General features: G+C 43.9%; 1 protein-coding gene across 3 annotated transcripts in view; it reads left to right on the forward strand.

The window, feature by feature from the left end:
- Window positions 1–23,234, forward strand: part of LOC139561842 (protein inturned-like) — a 49,540-nt gene that overhangs the window by 5,636 nt on the left and 20,670 nt on the right. For all 3 annotated transcript variants that reach the window (XM_071379150.1, XM_071379151.1, XM_071379149.1), the window contains exon 3: window positions 2,248–2,333. In XM_071379150.1, coding sequence (XP_071235251.1) covers window positions 2,248–2,333 — 86 coding nt within the window. The remainder of the gene's footprint in view (window positions 1–2,247; window positions 2,334–23,234) is intronic.

Here is a 23,234-nt window from a genome sequence, read left to right on the forward strand (position 1 = left end):
CTTTTGTGGAGACTGACGTCGACACAGTTGCTTTGGGCAGACCAAGGAATGCAAAGAAACTCCACATGAGTTAGTGTTTAAAGCCATGCCTTTCATGTAGCCTACCACTCCATGCTAAAACAATTAGCCTAGACTCGTTAAATACTTGAAATAATTGAGGTGAAGTCTTTGTTAGGGAGATAGGAATGGATAGAGGTCTGCACAGGGGCAGGTGAAACTCCTTGATATACAAAAAGAAACAACAGCACGTTTGGCTATTTCTATATCCGTGGACTATATCTCCAGACTGCTCCTCTACTAAAACCGTACTATTTGGAAAACAGATGACACAATACTTTTTCGCCGTACCAACCAAAGTTGTTAGGAATTCGACTTAGTGCAGCTCATTTAAAACAGGGCCGAAAAGATACACGCATACATACAGTTGAAGTGGGAAGTTTACATGCACCTTAGCCAAATACATTTAAAATTTTTAATCAGAGTAAAAATTCCCTGTCTTTGGTCAGTTAGGATCACCACTTTATTTTAACAATGTGAAATGTCAGAATAATAGAACAGAGAATGATTTATTTCAGCTTTTTATTTTTTCCATTACATTCCCAGTTGGTCAGAAGTTTACATACACTCAATTAGTATTTGGTAGCATTGCGTTTAAATTGTTTAACTTGGGTCAAACATTTCAGGTAGCCTTCCACAAGCTTCCCACAATAAGTTGGGTGAATTTTGGCCCATTCCTCCTGACAGAGCTGGTGTAACTGAGTCAGGTTTGTAGGCCTCCTTGCTCGCTCACGCTTTTTCAGTTCTGCCCACAAATTTTCTATAGGATTGAGGTCAGGGCTTTGTGATGGCCACTCCAATACCTTGACTTTGTTGTCCTTAAGCCATTTTGCCACAACTTTGGAAGTATGCTTGGGGTCATTGTCCATTTGGAAGACACATTTGTGACCAAGCTTTAACGTCCTGACTGATGTCTTGAGATGTTGCTTCAATATGGGGCGGCAGCGTAGCCTAGTGGTTAGAGCATTGGGCTAGTAACTGGAAAGGTTGCAAGTTCAAATCCCCGAGCTGACAAGGTACAAATCTGTCATTCTGCCCCTGAACAAGGCAGTTAACCCACTGTTCCTAGGCCGTCATTGAAAATAAGAATTTGTTCTTAACTGACTTGCCTAGTTAAATAAAAAGATATATAAAAAAAAACCACATAATTTTCCTCCCTCATGATGCTATATATTTTGTGAAGTGCACCAGTCCCTCCTGCAGCAAAGCACCCCCACAACATGATGCTGCCACCCCAGTGCATCACAGATGGGATGGTGTTGGTCATAATGGCCAAATTGTTCTATTTTTGATTCATCAGACCAGCGGACATTTCTCCAAAAAGTACGATCTTTGTCCCGATGTGCAGTTGCAAACCGTAGCCTGGCTTTTTTTATGGTAGTTTTGGAGCAGTGGCTTCTTCCTTGCTGAGCGGCCTTTCAGGTTATGTCGATATAGGACTCGTTTTATTGTGGATATAGATACTTTTGGACCTGTTTCCTCCAGAATCTTCACAAGGTCCTTTGCTGTTGTTTTGGGATTGATTTGGACTTTTCGCACCAAAGTACGTTCATCTCTAGGAGACAGAACGCGTCTCCTTTCTGAGCGGTATGACGGCTGCGTGGTCCCATGGTGTTTATACTTGCGTACTATTGTTTGTACAGATGATCGTGGTACCTTCAGGCGTTTCATAACAGAACATGGCCAAGATGTTCAAATGTTCATAAATGACTAGCATGGTCAAATAATAATAATCACAGTAGTTGTCGAGGGTGCAACAGGTCAGCACCTCAGGAGTAAATGTCAGTTGGCTTTTCATAGCCGATCATTGTGAGTATCTCTATCGCTCCTGCTGTATGTGAACTTCTGACCCACTGGAATTGTGATACAGTGAATTATAAGTGAAATAATCTGTCTGTAAACAATTGTTGGAAAAATGACTTGTGTCAAGCATTAAGTAGATGTCCTAACCGACTTGCCAAAACTATAGTTTGTTAAAACAAGAAATGTGTGGAGTGGTTTGAAAACGAGTTTTAATGACTCCAACGTAAGTGTATGTAAACTTCAGACTTCAACTGTACATTCATTTGTATAGCCTACAGTACGGACTCGATAGAGTACGTTTGCAGAAATATCACTATTGACGCTTATTTTTGCTATCTATGTCAACATGCTGCTGTTATGCATTGACTTCCTCCTCCTCTTCCTCAGGTGATGACCTAGTAGCAGTGGACGATGTGGATGTTACCACAGAGAACATTGAGAGGGTTCTCTCCTGCATTCCTGGGCCTACACAGGTGTGTATGTGTGTTTCCAAGACCACTCACCCCACTCATTACTGCCGTATTAAAAGAACAGTAGTTAGAGGGAAGTATGCACTGTTGTGTTTGAGGTACATTTATTATTAGCTGTAATGCTGCTTTCACAATGCAAAAATATACCAAAGACCTTCAACAGATTAGATGTTTGTTGAGCTCTATTCACATGAATTGACCCTAGTGATCATGTATCTTTCTCAGCTCTTGGTTTTCTTCATGAATAGACCACATAAAACCTACACGTCTCTGTGTCCCAAATGGCACCCGGTGCAGATCAAAAGTATTGCCCTATGTAGGGATTAGGGTGCAATTTTAGGCGTAGCCTCTGCAACAGCCACCAAAGAAAGGGAAGTCCTCCACATGAACTCAATTAAAAACAAACACATTTTTTCAAACCACCACGTCTGCTCGAAAGTGTTAGAAGCTGGTTTCTACACACAAGGCAGAAACACACACACTAAGACGCAAGGTAGACACACATACAGACACGCAAGGCAGACCAAGAATGTGTGTCAGGATCATTCCACTGCCCCACACGTTAAGTGAGGGCTAGGATGTCACTGCAACATGTTGGCATAAACCCAATGGATGCTATACTGTAGCTCTGATCAAAGTCACACATTCATAAGGCTAGAATGCCTTGAGTTGGCCGAATTCAGAGCTGAGATAAGTGAGCTACATCATTAATTGACCTCAATGAGAGACGTGCTTGAAATTTCAAGATAAAGTGTGTGGATCTGAAGTACGAATACCAGATACTTATCTTGCTTTGCACAATGAATCAATGAACCAAACCAAGCTAAGTGTACAGTGCCTTCAGAAAGTATTCACACCCTTGGACTTTTTCCATATTTTGTTGTTACAGCCTGAGTTTAAAATGAATTAAATAGAGATGTTGTGTCACTGCCCTACACATGAATCACATTATTCAATAAATAAATGAACCAAACCCAGCTAAGTGTACAGTGCCGTCAGAAAGTATTCACACCCTTTGACTTTCTCCACATTTTGTTGTTACAGCCTGAGTTTAAAATATTGTGGTAAACCGTGGGGTGTTGGGTTGAGCGTGCAGAGATTGACACAGAGACGGGGAGGTTTTAGTCCGCAAAAACAACTTTAATAAGACAGAAAATAAACATAACAAAGAAAATCACTTAGGTTTGGCTCGGTCCTTCTCTACTGTGGCTTGGTGTCGGTCTCTCCCCGTTCTCTCTCACGGTTTGCCACCGTGCTCCTTTTATTTGGCCTCCACGGCTGGTTGGCACTTTCCTCTAATTACCTCCACTTAGAGCTGTCCGTGTCGGGGTGCCCAGCTCCCGTATTCCCAGCAGAGGGAGCCAACGTCGCCTCACCAACCTCCCCTCTATTACCATCCCCCGGGGTAGACCTCCTGGGATAGTCGGGCCTTTGTTAAGTCTGTGGGGAGAAGCTATTGCGGCAAAGTTAGGTACAAATCTACTGTAGTACCCTGCTAACCCCAGGACTGACTTCACCTGCCTCTTGGTTTGGGGGACCGGCTATCCCCTAATGGCAGCAATCTTTCTTTCTTTCTTGGGGTTTCACATTTCCCCTCCCGATCTGATAGCCCAGGTACTCCACCTTGGTGTAGCCCAGCTTGCCCTTGTGGGGGTTCGCGGTCAGACCTGCATCCCTTAGCGCATCCAGCACGGCCTGTAACCTACAAAGATGTTACTCCCAACTGTCACTGTGCACAATTATGTCTTCCAGATAAGCAGCGACGTACTCACTGTGCGGCTGCAGGACGCGGTCCATGAGTCGCAGAAAGGTCGCTGGTGCCCCGTGGAGCCCGGAAGGCAGAACTCGGTAGTGGTATAGCCCCCCCGGGATGAAGGCAGTCTTCTCCCGGGAGGCCGCTGCCAGTGGCACCTGCCAGTACCCCTTCGTCAGGTCCAAGGTGCTGACGTATCTCGCTATCCCCAAGCGGTCGATCAGTTCGTCCATCCGGGGCATGGGGTAGGCATCGAACTTACTGACCTCGTTCAGGCTGCGGAAGTCATTACAGAAGCGGGCGGTTCCGTCCGGTTTCGGAACCAGCACTATGGGGCTAGACCACTCACTGTGTGACTCCTCCAGTACCCCCATTTCTAGCATTGTCGCCACTTCCCGCTGAACCGCCACCCTCTGGGCTTCTGGTATCTGGAATGGCCGTTTACGCACTTTTTCTCCTGGATGGGTGTGAATATGATGTTCCACGAGATCCGTGCGCCCCGGCACCTCGGAGAACACGGCTGTATTCCGCTGGACCAACTCTCTGAGCGCTTGTCGTTGGGTCGGGCTGAGGTCTTCCCCCATTGCAACTTCGACCGAGGGCGGGCCCTGCTGTGGCCGGGTCCATGTTACGCACAGCGCCTCACGTCCGTGCCATTTCTTCAGTAAATTCAGCTGGAGGGGTTTTCTCCACCCCGGTTGGCAGACCTTATAGTTGACGTCGCCTACCCGCTCAACAATGTCGTAGGGCTCATGCCACGTAGCCAGGAATTTACTCTCTGTTGTAGGGATCATCACCAAGACCTTCTCACCTGGTTGGAACTCTCGTGGTTGGGCCCCCCGGTTGTAGACACGCTCCTGGGTACGTTGCGCCTGGGCCATGTGCTCTCTCACCACTGGCCAAATCACCGTCATCCTCTCCCTCATCTCCTCCACATGTTCTACTACACTGCGAAGGGGGGTCGGCTGCTATTCCCAGATCTCCTTGGCTAGGTCCAGCAGCCTGCGGGGCAGACGGCCATACAGGAGCTCAAAGGGGGAGAACCCCGTGGATGCTTGGGGTACCTCGTGCACTGAAAACATCAGGTGGGGCAGCAGCTGGTACTAGTTCCTCCCGTCTCTCTCGACCTCCCGTCTCTCTCGTGACCTTCAGCATCTGTTTTTGGGTCTTGTTGAAGCGTTCCACCAGCCCGGCCATTTGTGGATGGTACACACTGGTCCTCACCTGTTTTATTCGTAACAGATTGCAGACATCTTTCATCACCCGAGACATGAACGCGGTGCCCTGGTCCATCAGGATTTCCCGCGGAATACCCACCCGACTAAATAAATGGAAGGGCTCCCGTGCGATACCTTTTGCTGCTGCCGTGCGTAGCGGGATTGCCTCAGGATACTGGGTGGCGTAATCCACGATGACCAGGATGTATTGATGTCCCCTCGCGGTCTTCACTAACAGACCCACCAGATCCATTTCCACCCGCTCGAATGGCACTCCTATAATGGGCAAGGGAACCAAAGGGTTTCGATAATGCACCTTCGGAGCTGTGATCTGGCACTCCAGGCAACTATGGCAGTAGTCCTCCATGGCACGCTTGACTTCGGGCCAGTGGAACCGGTTCCCGATCCGCTCCCTGGTTTTCTCCATCCCCAGGTGTGCCCCAAGCAGGTGGGTGTAGGCAAGCTGCAACACAGTCCTAACATACTGGCTGGGTATAAGTAACAAGTCTTTTGTCTCCCCATTATGCTTTACTACCTGATACAATAAATGATGCTTGATTGTGAAGTGGGGGTAGGTAGCGCCAATCACTTACCCCAGGTAGTATGCCATCCACCGCAATCACCTGGCCCCTAGCGTTCTGGAGATTGGGGTCTTCTAACTGGGCCATCCCGAACTGACCCGTGAGGATTCCAGTGTCAGGAGGTCCATCTAGGGCCTCCACCTCCATAAAGGGAAGCCTGAGGTCTTCCTCGCATGGTGGCTCGCTTGCCGAAGCGGGGTCATCTCCCTCCTCCAGGTTCGACTCAGGCCCAGTGGACACATCTCGTGGCGGGGGTTGGGTTGCACAGTCTTTTCTTCCCACCTCCCGTGCTCGCCTCCCCTGGTCCCTCCTCCACAGGGCCTGGAAGAGAGGGCAGTCTCGACCGAGGAGAATGGACACGGGTAGGTTAGGGACAGCTCCCACGCACATCTGGCACTCCCCCGTTGTGGTGGTTATCCTCACTGGCACCGTTGGGTACCTCTGTCACCTCCTCGTCCACTGGTTCCTCCTTCCCCTCTCGTGTGAGCCACAGCGGGTGGGCCAGGGTCACCATGCTGCCGGAGTCCAGCAGAGCGCTGGTGTCGATGCCATTGATTCGTACAGGAACCATCGGAGGGGCCGTCTCGGTGTGCGCCCAACAGGAGGTGACGTAACTTGCCATCCGGGTTACCCCAGAGCTGGGGGATGCGGAGGGCATGGCCTCCTCCCGGCCGGGACAGTGCCACGCGAGGATCTGGGTCCAGCAGCAGCAGCAGCAGCAGCAGCCGTCGGTTTGGGTCACCCTCCCGCTTCACAGCCTCTGCTGGTTCCGTCCGGGCCCCCTTCAGCCCCTCGCCTCTCTCTGTGTTGTTCGTCCCCCTCACCGCATCTCCTCTCTGCTCGGGCCCCTCTCAGCAGGTCCTGGGTGTTCTGGTGAATTTCCACCGCAGTCAGCAATTCCTTCAGGCTCTGGGGGTTCTGCATGCTCACCGTCTTCTTCATCTTGTATGGCAGGGCCCGAAGGTATTTATCCAGGACGAGCTTGTCGAGCATTGGGAAGGATCGGTATTTCCGTCAGTAGCCAGCCCTTGGTCAGGTGCACCAGGTTGCTCATCTGAGCATGGGTGGAAAGGGTGGGGTCAAAGGCCCAGTTGTGGACCAGTTGTGCACAGCATGGAAGATTGAACCCGTAACGGCTCAGTATCTCCCGTTTGAGTCCCTCATAATTTGAGGCCTGGTCAGTGTTCGAATCAAAGTAGGCCTTCTGGGCCTTCCCAGAGAGGTAGGGTGCCAACAGGCTAGCCCACTTGGGCTTGGGCCATCCTTCCCTCTGGGCCGTCCTCTCGAAGGTGCACAAATACGACTCCACGTCATCTTCCTCCATTAACGGCTAACAGTCTGCGGTTTTGTTGGGGCTGCTCCTCCAGTGCTTGCTCCTGGAGAGCCTGTTGCTTCTGCTGGCTGAGGATGAACTGAGCCACCAGCTCCTCCATGGTAATCTCCGTACGCTCGACCCCACGGCACCCAAAGCTACTGAGATACCCGCATTCTCCACCATATGTGGTAAACCGTGCGGTGTTGGGTTGAGCGTGCAGAGATTGACTGAGAGACAGGGAGGTTTTAGTCGGCAAAAACAACTTTACTAAGACAGAAAATAAACATAAAGATAATCACTTAGGTTTGGCTCGGTCCTTCTCTACTGTGGCTTGGTGTCAGTCTCTCCCCGTTCTCTCTCGCGGTTTGCCACCGTGCTCCTTTTATTTGGCCTCCACGGCTGGTTGGCACTTTCCTCTAATTACCTCCACTTAGAGCTGTCCGTGTCGGGGTGCCCAGCTCCCGTATTCCCAGCAGAGGGAGCCAACGTCGCCTCACGTACCTCCCCTCTATTACCATCTCCCGGGGTAGACCTCCTGGGATAACACAATATATTAAAACAAGATTTTGTGTCACTGGTCTACACACAATACCCAATAATGTCAAAGTGGAATTATATTTTTTGAAATGTTAACAAATTATTTAAAAATTAAAAGCTGAAATGTCTTCAGTCAATAAGTATTCAACCCCTTTGTTATGGCAAGCCTAAATAAGTTCAGGAGTAAAAATGTGCTTAACAAGTCACATAATAAGTGGCATGGACTCATTCTGTGTGCAATAATAGTGTTTAACATGATTTTTGAATGACAAAAAAAAGCAGACATTGAATATCCCTTTGAGCATGGTGAAGTTATTAATTCCACTTTGGATGATGTATCAATACACCTAGTCACTACAAAGATAAAGGCGTCCTTCCTAACTCAGTTGCCGGAGAGGAAGGAAACTGTTCAGGGATTTGACCATGAGGCCAATGGTGACTTTAAAACAGTTAGAGTTTAATGGCTGTGATAGGAGAATACAGAGGATGGATCAACAACATTGTAGTCAGTCCACAATATTAACTTAAATGACAGCGTGAAAAGAAGGAAGCATGTAGAGAGATTTTTTTTCTCCCAAAACATGAATCTTGTTTGCAATGAGGCACTAAAGTAAAACTGCAAAATATGTGGCAAAGAAATGTACTTTATGTCCTGAATACAAAGTGTTATGTCTGGGGCAAATACAACACAACACAACACTGAGTACCACTATTCATATTTTCAAGCATGGTGGTGGCTGCATCAAGCTATGGGTATGCTTGTCACCGGCAAGGACTAGCGAGTTTTTTGGTATGAAAATAAATGGAATACAGCTAAGCACACGCAAAATCTCAGAGGAAAACCTGGTTCAGTCTGCTTTCCAACAGACACTGGGAGACAAATTCACCTTTCAGCAGGACATTAACCTGAAACACAAGGCCAAATATACACTAGAGTTGCTTACCAAGACGTCATTGAATGTACCTGAGTAGCCTAGTTACAGTTTTGACTTAAATCGGCTTGAAAATCTATGGCAAGGCTTGAAAATAGCTGTCTATTAATGGTCAACAACCAGCTTGACAGAGCTTGAAGAATACATTTATTTTTTTAGGTGAAAATATTGTACAATCCAGGTCTGCAAAGCTCTTAGAGACCTTCCCAGAAAGACTCACAGCTGTAATCGCTGCCAAAGGTGATTCTAGCATGTATTGACTCAGGTGGTTGAATACTTATCTAATCAAGCTATGTTAGTGTTTTATTTTTCATAAATTATAACATTTGTAAAGAAAATTATCTTCCACTTTGTCATTACAGAGTATTTTGTGTAGATTGTTGACAAAAAAAGGACAATTAAATCAATTTTAATCCCACCTTGTTACACAACAAAATGTGGGAAAAGTCTACAATCTCTGCGTGTGACTGTTTTAGGAATTTTATGTTTGTCCATATTTAATTGGCTCCCTTGATCAAGATCCAGATGTCTTTGTCTCTGTAAATCCATTGTAGGAGGAATGGTTGAGTAGAATGGCGCTCACCACATAGGAACGGTGGGTTAACTGCCTCGTTCAGGGGCAGAACGACAGATTTTTACCTTGTCAGCTCGGGGGATTCAATCTTGCAATCTTATAGTTAACTAGTCCAACGCTCTAACCACCTGATTACATTGCACTCCACGAGGAGCCTGCCTGTTACGCGAATGCAGTAGAAGCCAAGGTAAGTTGCTAGCTAGCATTAAACTTATCTTATAAAAAACAATCAATCAATCAATCATAATCACTAGTTAACTACACATGGTTGATGATATTACTAGTTTATCTAGCATGTCCTGCGTTGCATATAATCGATGCGGTGCGTATCGTTGCTCCAATGTGTACCTAACCATAAACATCAATGCCTTTCTTAAAATCAATACACAGAAGTATATATTTTTAAACCTGCATATTTAGCTAAAAGAAATCCAGGTTAGCAGGCAATATTAACCAGGTGAAATTGTGTCACTTCTCTTGCGTTCATTGCACGCAGAGTCAGTGTACATGCAACAGTTTGGGCCGCCTAATTTGCCAGAATTTTACGTAATTATGACATAACATTGAAGGTTGTGTAATGTAACAGGAATATTTAGACTTATGGATGCCACCCGTTAGATAAAATACGGAACTGTTCCGTATTTCACTGAAAGAATAAATGTCTTGTTTCGAGATGATAGTTTCCGGATTCGACCATATTAATGACCTAAGGCTCGTATTTCTGTGTGTTATTATGTTATAACTAAGTCTATGATTTGATAGAGCAGTCTGACTGAGCGGTGGTAGGCAGCAGCAGGCTCGGAGGCATTCATTCAAACAGCACTTTCCTGCGTTTTGCCAGAGGCTCTTCGCTGTGCTTCAAGCCTATCAACTCCTGAGATTAGGCATTTAACCGATGTGAAATGGCTAGCTAGTTAGCGGGGTGCGCACTAATAGCGTTTCAAACTTCACTCGCTCTGAGACTTGGAGTAGTTATTCCCCTTGCTCTGCATGGGTAACGCTTCTTCGAGGGTGGCTGTTGTCGTTGTGTTCCTGGTTCGAGCCCAGGTAGGAGCGAGGAGAGGGATGGAAGCTATACTGTTACACTGGCAAAAAAAATAAAAAAAAGTGCCTATAAGAACATCCAATAGTCAAAGGTTTATGAAATACAAATGGTATAGAGAGAAATATTCCTATAATAACTACAACCTAAAACGTCTTACCTGGGAATATTGAAGACTCATGTTAAAAGGAACCACCAGCTTTCTTTCATATGTTCTCATGTTCTGAGCAAGGAACTTAAATGTTAGCTTTCTTACATGACACATATTGCACTTTTACTTTCTTCTCCAACACTTTGTTTTTGCATAATTTAAACCAAATTGAACATGTTTCATTATATTTGAGGCAAAATTTATTTTATTGATGTATTATATTAAGTTAAAATAAGTGTTCATTCAGTATTGTTGTAATTGTCATTATTACGAATAATGACAATTATTCGAACGAATTGCAAAAATCTCTGAAGTTGGAGACTTTTATCTCCCTCAACAACTTTAAACATCTGCTATCTGAGCAGCTAACCGATCGCTGCAGCTGTACATAGTCCATCGGTATATAGCCCACCCAATTTACCTACCTCATCCCCATACTGTTTTTATTTATTTACTTTTCTGCTCTTTTGCACACCAGTATCTCTACTTGCACATGATCATCTGATGATTTATCACCCCAGTGTTAATCTGCTAAATTGTAATTATTCGCTCCTATGGCCTATTTATTGCCTACCTCCTCATGCCTTTTGCACACATTGTATATAGATTCTCTTTTTTTCCCCTACTATGTTATTGACTTGTTTATTGTTTACTCCATGTGTAACTTTGTGTTGTTGTCTGTTCACACTGCTATGCTTTATCTTGGCCAGGTCGCAGTTGCAAATGAGAACTTGTTCTCAACTAGCCTACCTGGTTAAATAAAGGTGAAATAAAAAAATAAAATTACAAATACATTTTTTAAATCGTCCGATTAATCGGTATCGACTTTTTTTGGTCATCCAATAATCGTTATCGGCATTGAAAAATCATAATCGGTCGACCTCTAATATAGTAGGTAACAATCTCCACTTTTTTACATGAGGAAAACTGTCCAATTCTGAGAAATGGTGCTTTGATCGCCATTCAGGAAACCGCTCAAGCTTTTTGCTCATTCGTCTCCTCACACAGTCAAAACAGGGCCTCCAAGAAGTAAGAATTTGTAAATGACAGAGTGTCTGGGGAGTGATGGCGTTTGCAAAGAGAGAGGGAGACAGAGGTAGAGAGAGCGAGAGAAGCCAGACTGCGGCGGGGGTTGTTTTGGATAACCACAGGAAAACGACCATTACGCTGTGGCCACTGAGAGAACAGCTGATTAGAAGACTCGGCCAGATAGAAAATTACACTGTAGAGAAGAGAGGAAGAGAATAGATGAGAGGAGAACAGAGGAGAAAAAACAACAAGGCCTCTCGTCGGTCCGTCGTGGCTTAGGACGGAGCTACTGTAGAACTGGCATACTCCGAGGAAACTTCAACTTTGGTGGTGGTGGTTCTCTCTGTGTGTGTTTTGTCTGTGTGTGTGTGGCTACATGTGCGGCTGGCCAGCTGTATGTATGTTGGCACTTTTGCGTGTGTGAACGTCTGCCCTCCCAGGTAGAGCATGGTAGACAGTAGCTATTACATGGGCGTAGCAGCAGTTTGTATAAAGGTTTGGACCACCATGCCCTCTGCCTACCCTCATAGAATAGTATAGTATCATCAGTGATACTTTACTGTCTCTCTCTATCAATTACATTCAAAGGGCTTTATTGGCATGGGAAACATACATTTACATTGCCACAGCAAGTGAAATAGACAATAAATAAAAGGGAAATATACAATCAGAAATGAATAGTAAACATTACTCACAAAAGTTTCAAAAGAATAGAGGCATTTCAAATGTTATATTATTGGCTATGTACAGTGTTGTAACAATGTGCAAATACAGTGCCTTCGGAAAGTATTCATACCCCATGACTTTTCCACATTTGGTTACGTTAGACTTATTCTAAAATTGAATAAATAAAAAAATCCTCATCAATCTACACACGATACCCCATAATGGCAAAGCAAAAACAGAAATACCTTATTTACATAAGTATTCAGAGCCCTTGCTATAAGACTCAAATTGGAGCTCAGGAGCATCCTGTTTCCATTGATTTTCCAGATCTGGGGAAGGGTGCTCAAAAAAAACTGCAGCGTTGAAGGTCCCCAAGAACACAGTGGCCTCCATAGTTCTTAAATGGAAGAAGTTTGGAACCACCAAGATTCTTCCTGGAGCTGGCCGCCCTGGCCAAACTGAGCAATCGCGGGAGAAGAGCTTTGGTCAGGGAGGTGACCAAGAATCCGATGGTCACTCTAACAGAGCTCTAGAGTTCCTCTGTGGAGATGGGAGAACCTTCCAGAAGGTCAACCATCTCTGCAGCACTCCACCAGTCAGGCCTTTATGTTAGTGGCCAGACGGAAGCCACTCCTCTGTAAAAGGCACATGACAGCCTGCTTGGAGTTTGCCAAAAGGCACCTAAAGACTCTCAAACCATGAGAAACAAGATTCTCTGGTCTTATGAAACCAAGATTGAACTCTTTGTCCTGAATGCCAAGTGTCACATCTTTTAGGAAACCTGGCACCATCCCTACGGTGAAGCATGGTGTTGGCAGCATCATGCTGTGGGGATGTTTTTCAGGGGCAGGGACTGGGGGACTAGTCAGGATCAAGGCAAAGATGAATGGAGCAAAGTACAGAGATCCTTGATGAAAACCTGCTCTCCAGCGCGTTCGGAACCTCAGACTGAGGCAAAGGTTCACCTTTCTACAGGACAATAACCTTAAGCACACAGCCAAGACGATGCAGGAGTGGCTTCGGGACAAGTCTCTGAATGTCCTTCAGTGGCCCAGCCAGAGCCCGGACTTGAACCCGATCGAACATATCTGGAGAGACCTGGAAATAGCTGTGCAGCAATGTTCCCCAGTGAACCTGACAAAGCTTGAGAGGATCTGCAGAGAAGAATGGGAGAAACTCCCCAAATACAGGTGTGACAAGCTTGTAGCATCATACCCAAGAAGACTCAATGCTGTAATCACTGCCAAAGGTGCTTCAACAAAGTACTGAGTAAAGGGTCTGAATACACATGTGAATTGATTTTTCCGTTTTTTTATTTTAAATATATTAGCAAAACATTTTAAAACCTGTTTTTGCTTTGTCATTATGGGGTATTGTGTGTACAGTCGTGGCCAAAAGTTTTGAGAATGACACAAATATAAATTTTCACAAAGTTTGCTGCTTCAGTGTCTTTAGATATTTTTGTCAGATGTTACTATGGAATACTGAGGTATAATTACAAGCATTTCATAAGTGTCAAAGGCTTTTATTGACAATTACATGAAGTTGATGCAAAGAGTCAATATTTGCAGTGTTGACCCTTCTTTTTCAAAACCTCTGCAATCCGCCCTGGCATGCTGTCAATTAACTTCTGGGCCACATCCTGACTGATGGCAGCCCATTCTTGCATAATCAATGCTTGGAGTTTGTCAGAATTTGTGGGTTTTTGTTTGTCCACCCGCCTCTTAAGGATTGACCACAAGTTCTCAATGGGATTAAGGTCTGGGGAGTTTCCTGGCCATGGACCCAAAATATCAATGTTTTGTTCCCCGAGCCACTTAGTTATCACTTTTGCCTTATGGCAAGGTGCTCCATCATGCTGGAAAATACATTGTACGTCACCAAACTGTGTTTGTACCATTCTTTATTCATGAATATTTTCTTAGGCAAAATTTTGAGTGAGCCCACTCCCTTGGCTGAGAAGCAACCCCACACATGAATGGTGTCAGGATGCTTTACTGTTGGCATGACACAGGACTGATGGTAGCGCTCACCTTGTCTTCTCCGGACAAGCTTTTTTCCAGATACCCCAAACAATCAGAAAGGGGATTCATCAAAGAAAATGACTTTACCCCAGTCCTCAGCAGTCCAATTCCTGTACCTTTTGCAGAATATCAGTCTGTCCCTGATGTTTTTCCTGGAGAGAAGTGGCTTCTTTGCTGCCCTTCTTGACACCAGGCCATCCTCCAAAAGTCTTCACTTCACTGTGCGTGCAGATGCACTCACACCTGCCTGCTCTCATTTTTGAGAAAGCTCTGTACTGGTGGTGCCACAATCCCTCAGCTGAACGCCCAGGCGCTTGCTGAACTTTCTTGGGCACCCTGAAGCCTTCTTCACAACAATTGAACCACTCTCCTTGAAGTTCTTGATGATCCAATAAATGGTTGATTTAGGTGCAATCTTAATGGCAAGCAATATCCTTGCCTGTGAAGCCATTTTTGTGCAAAGCAATGATGACAGCACGTGTTTCCTTGCAGGTAACCATGGTTGACAGAGGAAGAACAATGATTCCAAGCACCATCCTCATTTTGAAGCTTCCAGTCTAGTATTCGAACTCAATCAGCATGACCAAGTGATCTCCAGCCTTGTCCTCGTCAACACTCACACCTGTGTTAACGAGAGAATCACTGACATGATGTCAGCTGGTCCTTTTGTGGCAGGGCTGAAATGCAGTGGAAATGTTTTTTGGGCATTCAGATAATTTGCATGGCAAAGAGGGACTTTGCAATTAATTGCAATTCATCTGATCACTCTTCATAACATTCTGGAGTATATGCAAATTGCCATCATACAAACTGAGGCAGCAGACTTTGTGAAAATGTATATTTGTGTCATTCTCAAACCTTTTGGCCACGACTGTAGATTGATGAGGGGAAAAAACTATTTAATACATTTTTCGAATAAGGCTAAATGTGGAAAAAGTCAAGGTGTCTGAATCCTTTCTGAAGGCCCTGGAGTTGAAGTATGAAAGAGAATAAATAGACAGATAAATGTAGGTTGTATTTACAATGGTGTTTATGCTCCACTGGTTTCTTGTGGCACGGGTCACAAATCTTGCTGCTGAGGTGGCACACTGATAGTTCACCTAATAGATATGGGAGTTGATCAACATGTGATTCTTTGTGAGTGTGTATGTGAGGGAAATATGTGTGTCTATTATGGTCATACATTTGGCAGGTGGTTGGAAAGTGCGGTTCGGTTTCCACCTTGTTTTGTGGGCAGTGGCCATATAGCCTGTCTTCCCTTGAGAGCCAGATCTGCCTATGGCAGCCTCTTTCAATAGCAAGGCCATGCTCACTGAGTCTGTACTAGAGGTCGACCGATTATGATTTTTCAACACCGATACCGATTATTGGAGAACAAAAAAAGCCGATACCGATTAATCGGACGATTAAAAAAAATAAAATATATATATATATATATATATATATATGCCATTAATACAGGTAATGAGTGGAGGACAGAGGAGCCTCATAAAGAAGAAGTTACAGGTCTGTGAGAGCCAGAAATCTTGCTTGTTTGTAGGTGACCAAATACTTATTTTCCACCATAATTTGCAAATAAATTCATTAAAAATCCTACAATGTGATTTTCTGGAATTTTTTTTCTCATTTTGTCTGTCATAGTTGAAGTGTACCAATGATGAATATTACAGGCCTCTCTCATCTTTTTAAGTGGGAGAACTTGCACAATTGGTGGCTGACTAAATACTTTTTTGCCCCACTGTATATATATGTATTTATATATATGTATATATATCATACACACACACACATTTTTGTAATAATGACAATTGCAACAATACTGAATGAACAATGAATACTTTTATTTTAACTTAATATAATACATAAATAAAATAAATTTAGTCTCAAATAACATGAGAACATATGTTAAAACGAACCACCAGCTTTCATGGGTCTTCAATATTCCCAGTTAAGAAGTTTTAGGTTGTAGTGCAGAAAGCAGAGCTTGTCTGCATGGTCCCCTGTCAGTCTGCTCCTCCGCGAAACACAGACCTTATTTGAAGTAGATCAAGACATTCTCTATGGAAGACATGAACGGTAAAATAACGAAGGAATCCCTTTCAAGTTCAGCCGCAAGTTATTACAGGAATTATAACGCGTCGACTATTTCTCTCTAAACCATAACCCTTTGACTAATCCGGAAACTATCACCTCAAAAACAAAACGTTTATTCCGTTCCGTATTTTATCTAACGGGTGGCATCCATGAGTCTAAATATTCCTGTTACATTGCACAACCTTCAATGTGATGTCATAATTACGTAAAATTCTGGCAAATTAGTTCGCAAAGAGCCAGGCGGCCCAAACTGTTGCATATACCCTGACTCTGCGTGCAATGAACGCAAGAGAAATGACACAATTTCACCTGGTTAATATTGCCTGCTAACCTGGATTTCTTTTAGCTAAATATGCAGTTTTAAAAATATATACTTGTGTATTGATTTTAAGAAAGGCATTGATGTTTATGGTTAAGTACACATTGGAGCAATGACAGTCATTGATTGATTGTTTTTTATAAGATAAGGTTAATGCTAGCTAGCAACTTAGCTTACTGCATTCGCGTAACAGGCAGGCTCCTCGTGGAGTGCAATGTAATCAGGTGTTAGAGCATTGGACTGGTTAACTGTAAGGTTGCAAGAATGGATCCCCCGAGCTGACAAGGTTAAAAATCTGTCGTTCTGCCCCCGAGGCAGAACATTCCTAGGCCGTCATTGAAAATAAGAATGTGTTCTTAACTTACTTGCCTAGTTAAATAAAGATTAAATAAAGGTGTAAAAATAAAATAAATAATATTATTCGGCAAATCGGCACCCAAAAATACCGATTTCCGATTGTTATGAAAACTTGAAATCGGCCATTCCGATTAATCGGTCGACCTCTAGTCTGTACATAGTCAAAGCTTTTCAATGTTTGGGTCAGTCACAGTGATCAGGTATTCCGCTACTGTGTACTCTCTGTTTAGGGCCAAATAACATTTGTTAATTCTTTCCAATGTGTCAAGTAATTACCTTTTTTGTTTTCTCATGATTTGGTTGGTTCTAATTTGTGTTCCTGTCCTGGGGCTTTGTGGGGTCTGTTAGTGTTAATGAACAGAGCTCCCATACCAGCTGGCTAAAGGGACTCTTCTCTAGGTTCATCTCTCTGTAGGTGATGGCTTTGTTATTGAAGGTTGGAGAATCACTTCCTTTTAGATGCTTGTAGAATTGAATTGCTTTTTTCTGGATTTTGATCATTAGTGGGAATCATCATCCTAATTCTCCTCTACATGCATTATTATTTACGTTGTACACAAGGATGTTTTTGCAGAATTCTGCATGCAGTCTCTCAATTTGGTGTTTGTCCCATTTTGTGAATTCCTAGTTGGTAAGTGGACCCTGGACGTCAGCAATGGGTTCTATAACTGATTCAAGTATTTTTTGCCAGATCTTAATTGGGATGTAAAATGTTATGTTCCTTTTGATGGCATAGAAGGCCCTCTCAGATCGTTCACAGCTTTGTGGAATTTACCTGTGGTGCTGATGTTTAGGCCGAGGTAGGTATAGTTGTTTGAGTGCTCTAGGGAAACAGAGTCTAGGTGGAATTTGTATTTGTCGTCCTGGCAACTGGAGCTTTTTTGGAACACCATTATTTTTGGCTTACTGAGATTTACTGTCAGGGCCCAGGTCTGACATAATCTGTGCAGAAGATCTAGGTGCTGCTGTAGGCCCTCCTTGGTTGGGGACAGAAGCACCATATCATCAGCAAACAGTAGACATTTGACTTCATGGTGCACAAGACACGTCTGATTCGCACCTGATTCCGTTGTGGGGCTACAGGGATGGTACAGTTCATCACTCTAAAATGTGATACTGAAATTGTATATGGTTATATTATGTAAAGATAATGGTGCAACACTAATAAATCAAATATTATTTTATAACAAATGCGCTTTCTCCCGCGTTGGATACAGTCGCTGTCTGCGGTTCTGGAACAATCTTCAGTGCGCTGTAGAATTGGCACCTTTCCCTATGTTGCTATCCTGTTTGGGCTAGGCATCCCGCTGGCGGGACAACTTCCGTTGAAACTGGAGGGCGCGCAATTCAAATAAATAATCATAAACATTATGGATATTAAACATTTAGGTACATACAAGTGTCTTATATCGGTTGAAAGCTTAAATTCTTGTTAATTTAACTGCACGGTCCGATTTACAGTAGCCATTACAGCGAAAGCATGCCATGCGATTGTTTGAGGACGGCGCCCCATATCAAAATACCAACACAGGTTTCATAAATTCACAAATAGCGATTAAATATTCACTTACTTTTTGAAAATCTTCCTCTGATTTGTCATCCAAATGGTCCCAGCTATAACATGTAGTGTCGTTTTGTTAGATAAAATCCTTCTTTATATCCCAAAAAGTCTGTTTAGTTGGCGCCATCGATTTGAGTAATCCACTCGTTCAACATGGAGAGAAAGGAATCCGAAAATCTACCAGTAAACTTTGTTTCAACAAGTCAAACTATGTTTCTATTAACTCCTCAGATACCCTAAAATGTAATCAAACTATAATATTTCTTACGGAAAGAAGTATGTTCAATAGGAAACCGATTTTTAGCAGGTGCGTCTTGTCTTCATCGCTCGCCCAAACACAAATTTCCAAGACTGTGTCCGTGTACTAAAACTCATATTTCTTTATCGTTTTGGAAGTTACAAGCCTGAAACCTTGAACATAGACTGCTGACAGCCTGTGGAAGCCATAGGAATTGCATCATGGGAGCTAGAATTCAGTATGTGTCACGACTTCCACCGAAGGTGGCTCCTCTTCCTGTTCGGGCGGCGCTCGGCGGTCGTCGTCACCTGTCTACTAGCTGCCACCGATTCCCTTTTCTTTTTCTGTTGGTTATGTCTGTATTGGTTTCACCTGTTTCTTGTTTGGGGGTTGTTTCAGGGCTATGTAAGCCTTCTATGCCCGCCTGCTTTTGTGCGGACATGTTCTCTGTTCTGTTTGTGGATGGTTGTGTTTTTGTTCTTTTTCGGACTGTTTGGTGTCCTATTTGGGTCGGTCTTTATTGCGCCTGTTGTTTTTGGCGTGACCATTACTTACCAGAATAAATATGGTTTTCCATATACCTCTGCTCTCTGCGCCTGACTCCGCACCCACCACTCCTAGCTACGTGACAGTATGCCCCTATACTTTCCATTGTTAAGAGCTTGAGCTCTCAAAAGAAAAATTCTGGTTGATTTTTCTTTGGATTTTCTCCTAGCATATCTATTGTGTTATAGTCTCCTACATTATTTGAACCTTTCTACAAACTTCAAAGTGTTTTCTTTCCAATGGTACCAATTATGTGCATATCCTGGCTTCAGGGCGTGAGCAACAGGCAGCTTACTTTGGGCACGTCAGTCAGGCGGAAATTGAGGAAAAAAAGGGGCCTAGCCCTTGTTCTTAACTGACTTGCCAAGTTAAATAAAGGTTAAATAAAAAAATAGACATCCCTGTTTTTTGAGAAATGTCTGACTTTGACAGGTGTTGCCTACGGTTTGAGCAAGAAAACAATAACTGATTCGATAAATTGAACGAAGTTGCGCATAGTGCTATCGGAAAGTATTCAGACCCCTTGACTGACTTTGAAATTTTTGCAAATGTATTAAAAAATAAAAACAAATACCTTATTTAAATACAGTACCAGTCAAAAGTTTGGACACAGCTACTTATTCAAGGGTTTTTCTTTCTTTTTGTACTATTTTCTATATTGTAGAATAATAGTGAAGACATCAAAACTATGAAATAACACATATGGAATCATCTAGTAACCCAAAAAGTTTTTTTTACATTATTTTATATTTGAGATTCTTCAAAGTAGCCACCCTTTGCCTTGATGACAGCGTTGCACACGTGTGGCATTCTCTCAACTAGCCTCACAAGGTAGTCACCTGGAATGCATTTCAATTAACAGGTGTGTATTGTCAAAAGTTAATTTGTGGAATTTCTTTCCATCTTAATGCGTTTGAGCCAATCAGTTGTGTTGTGACAAGGTAGGGGTGATACACAGAAGATATCCCTATTTGGTAAAAGACCAAGTCCATATTATGGCAAGAACAGCTCAAATAAGCAAAGAGAAACGACAGTCCATCATTACTTGAGGACATGGTCATTCAGTCCGGAAAATTTCAAGAACTTTGAAAGATTCTTCAAGTGCAGTCGCAAAAACCATCAAGCGCTATGATGAAACTGGCTCTCATGAGGGCCGCCTCAGGAAAGGAAGACCCAGAGTTACCTGTACCAGCTGAGAGACAAGGATGACCTACTATGCTATACTATACTATACAATACTATGCATGCCTGTCTCTCTTGGCTAAGAGTCGAGGAAAGACTGACCGCATCGCTTCTTGTTTTCATAAGAAACATTTATGTTAGAAATTTCAAATTGTTTGCATAGTCAACTTACACACAGCACTGACACACACACACCCTACCAGACAGGCCACCAGGGGTCCTTTCACAGTCCCCAGGTCCAAAGCAAATTCAAGGAAACGTACAGTATTATACCGAGCCATGATTGCATGGAACTCCCTTCCATCTCATATAGCGCAAGCGAACAGCAAACCTGGTTTCAAAAAACAAATAAAGGAACACATCACGGCACAATGCCTTTCCCCCCAATGTGGCCTACTTTTTGTGTGTACGTCCTGACATGTACGTGTAACTGCTAGATGCACGCACACACACTACATGTTCATGTTTTTAAATGTATGTAAATTGTAAAGTATTTTGTCTGTGATGTATTTTCCCATTATGTGTCGGACCCCAGTAAGACTAGCTGTTGCCATTGGCGTCTGCTAAGGGGGATCCTAACAAAATGAAAAACTACGCAAATCAACAGCGTTGGATTGGTGTAAGAATGGACTTTCTACCATATTTCTGACACCAGTCCATTCATTTGTAATCCATTAGGGCAGTGAACAATTCTTGGAGAGATAGACAGACCGTTGCCAGTGTCACAGTGTTGAAGACGCATCCACACGCACGCACGCACACACACACACACACACACACACACACACACACACACACACACACACACACACACACACACACACACACACACACACACACACATCTGGTCTCTGGTCCTGATTTGTCTTGATTAAAGTCAACCAGAAATCCATAGCAGACCTCTCAAGTGGTGACAGGTTACTTCCCAGAGCCAGCCCGGTGCGTATGTGCATCTCGTGTGTGTGTGTGTGTGTCTACACAATTCTTTTCGGCATTTGTACAGTGTGTTTGAGTTTGAAGCTGCGCGTGTGCAGGCCATAGTATTTAGGGTCTGTTTTGAAATGTGAGAATGACCGACATTAATATTCATCTATTTTTATTTTTTATTTTTATTTCACCTTTATTTAACCAGGTAGGCTAGTTGAGAACAAGTTCTCATTTGCAACTGCGACCTGGCCAAGATAAAGCATAGTAGTGTGAACAGACAACACAGAGTTACACATGGAGTAAACAATAAACAAGTCAATAACATGGTAGAAAAAAAGAGAATCTATATACAATGTGTGCAAAAGGCATGAGGTAGGCAATAAATCGAATAATTACAATTTAGCAGATTAACACTGGAGTGATAAATCATCAGATGATCATGTGCAAGAAGAGATACTGGTACTGGTGTGCAAAAGAGCAGAAAAGTAAATAAATAAAAGCAGTATGGGGGGTGAGGTAGGTAAATTGGGTGGGTAGTTTACAGATGGACTATGTACAGCTGCAGCGATCGGTTAGCTGCTCGGATAGCAGATTTTTAAAGTTGTTGAGGGAGATAAAAGTCTCCAACTTCAGAGATTTTTGCAATTCGTTCCAGTCGCAGGCAGCAGAGAACTGGAAGGAAAGGCGTCCAAATGAGGTTTTAGCTTTAGGGATGATCAGTGAGATACACCTGCTGGAGCGCGTGCTGCGGGTGGGTGTAGCCATCGTGACCAGTGAACTGAGATAAGGCGGCACTTTACCTAGCATAGCCTTGTAGATGACCTGGAGCCAGTGGGTCTGACGACGAACATGTAGCGAGGGCCAGCCGACTAGGGCATACAGGTCGCAGTGGTGGGTCGTATAAGGTGCTTTAGTAACAAAACGAATGGCACTGTGATAAACTGCATCCAGTTTGCTGAGTAGAGTGTTGGAAGCTATTTTGTAGATGACATCGCCGAAGTCGAGGATCGGCAGGATAGTCAGTTTTACTAGGGTAAGTTTGGCGGCGTGAGTGAAGGAGGCTTTGTTGCGGAATAGAAAGCCGATTCTTGATTTGATTTTGGATTGGAGATGTTTGATATGAGTCTGGAAGGAGAGTTTGCAGTCTAGCCAGACACCTAGGTACTTATAGATGTCCACATATTCTAGGTCGGAACCGTCCAGGGTGGTGATGCTAGTCGGGCGTGCGGGTGCAGGCAGCGAACGGTTGAAAAGCATGCATTTGGTTTTACTAGCGTTTAAGAGCAGTTGGAGGCCACGGAAGGAGTGTTGTATGGCATTGAAGCTCGTTTGGAGGTTAGATAGCACAGTGTCCAAGGAAGGGCCGGAAGTATATAGAATGGTGTCGTCTGCGTAGAGGTGGATCAGGGAATCGCCCGCAGCAAGAGCAACATCATTGATGTATACAGAGAAAAGAGTCGGCCCGAGAATTGAACCCTGTGGTACCCCCATAGAGACTGCCAGAGGACTGGACAACATGCCCTCCGATTTGACACACTGAACTCTGTCTGCAAAGTAGTTGGTGAACCAGGCAAGGCAGTCATTAGAAAAACCGAGGCTACTGAGTCTGCCGATAAGAATATGGTGATTGACAGAGTCGAAAGCCTTGGCCAGGTCGATGAAGACGGCTGCACAGTAATGTCTTTTATCGATGGCGGTTATGATGTCGTTTAGTACCTTGAGCGTGGCTGAGGTGCACCCGTGACCGGCTCGGAAACCGGATTGCACAGCGGAGAAGGTACGGTGGGATTCGAGATGGTCAGTGATCTGTTTGTTGACTTGGCTTTCGAAGACCTTAGATAGGCAGGGCAGGATGGATA

This window comes from Salvelinus alpinus, chromosome 31, assembly GCF_045679555.1.
Source record: "Salvelinus alpinus chromosome 31, SLU_Salpinus.1, whole genome shotgun sequence".
NCBI lineage: Eukaryota > Metazoa > Chordata > Actinopteri > Salmoniformes > Salmonidae > Salvelinus > Salvelinus alpinus.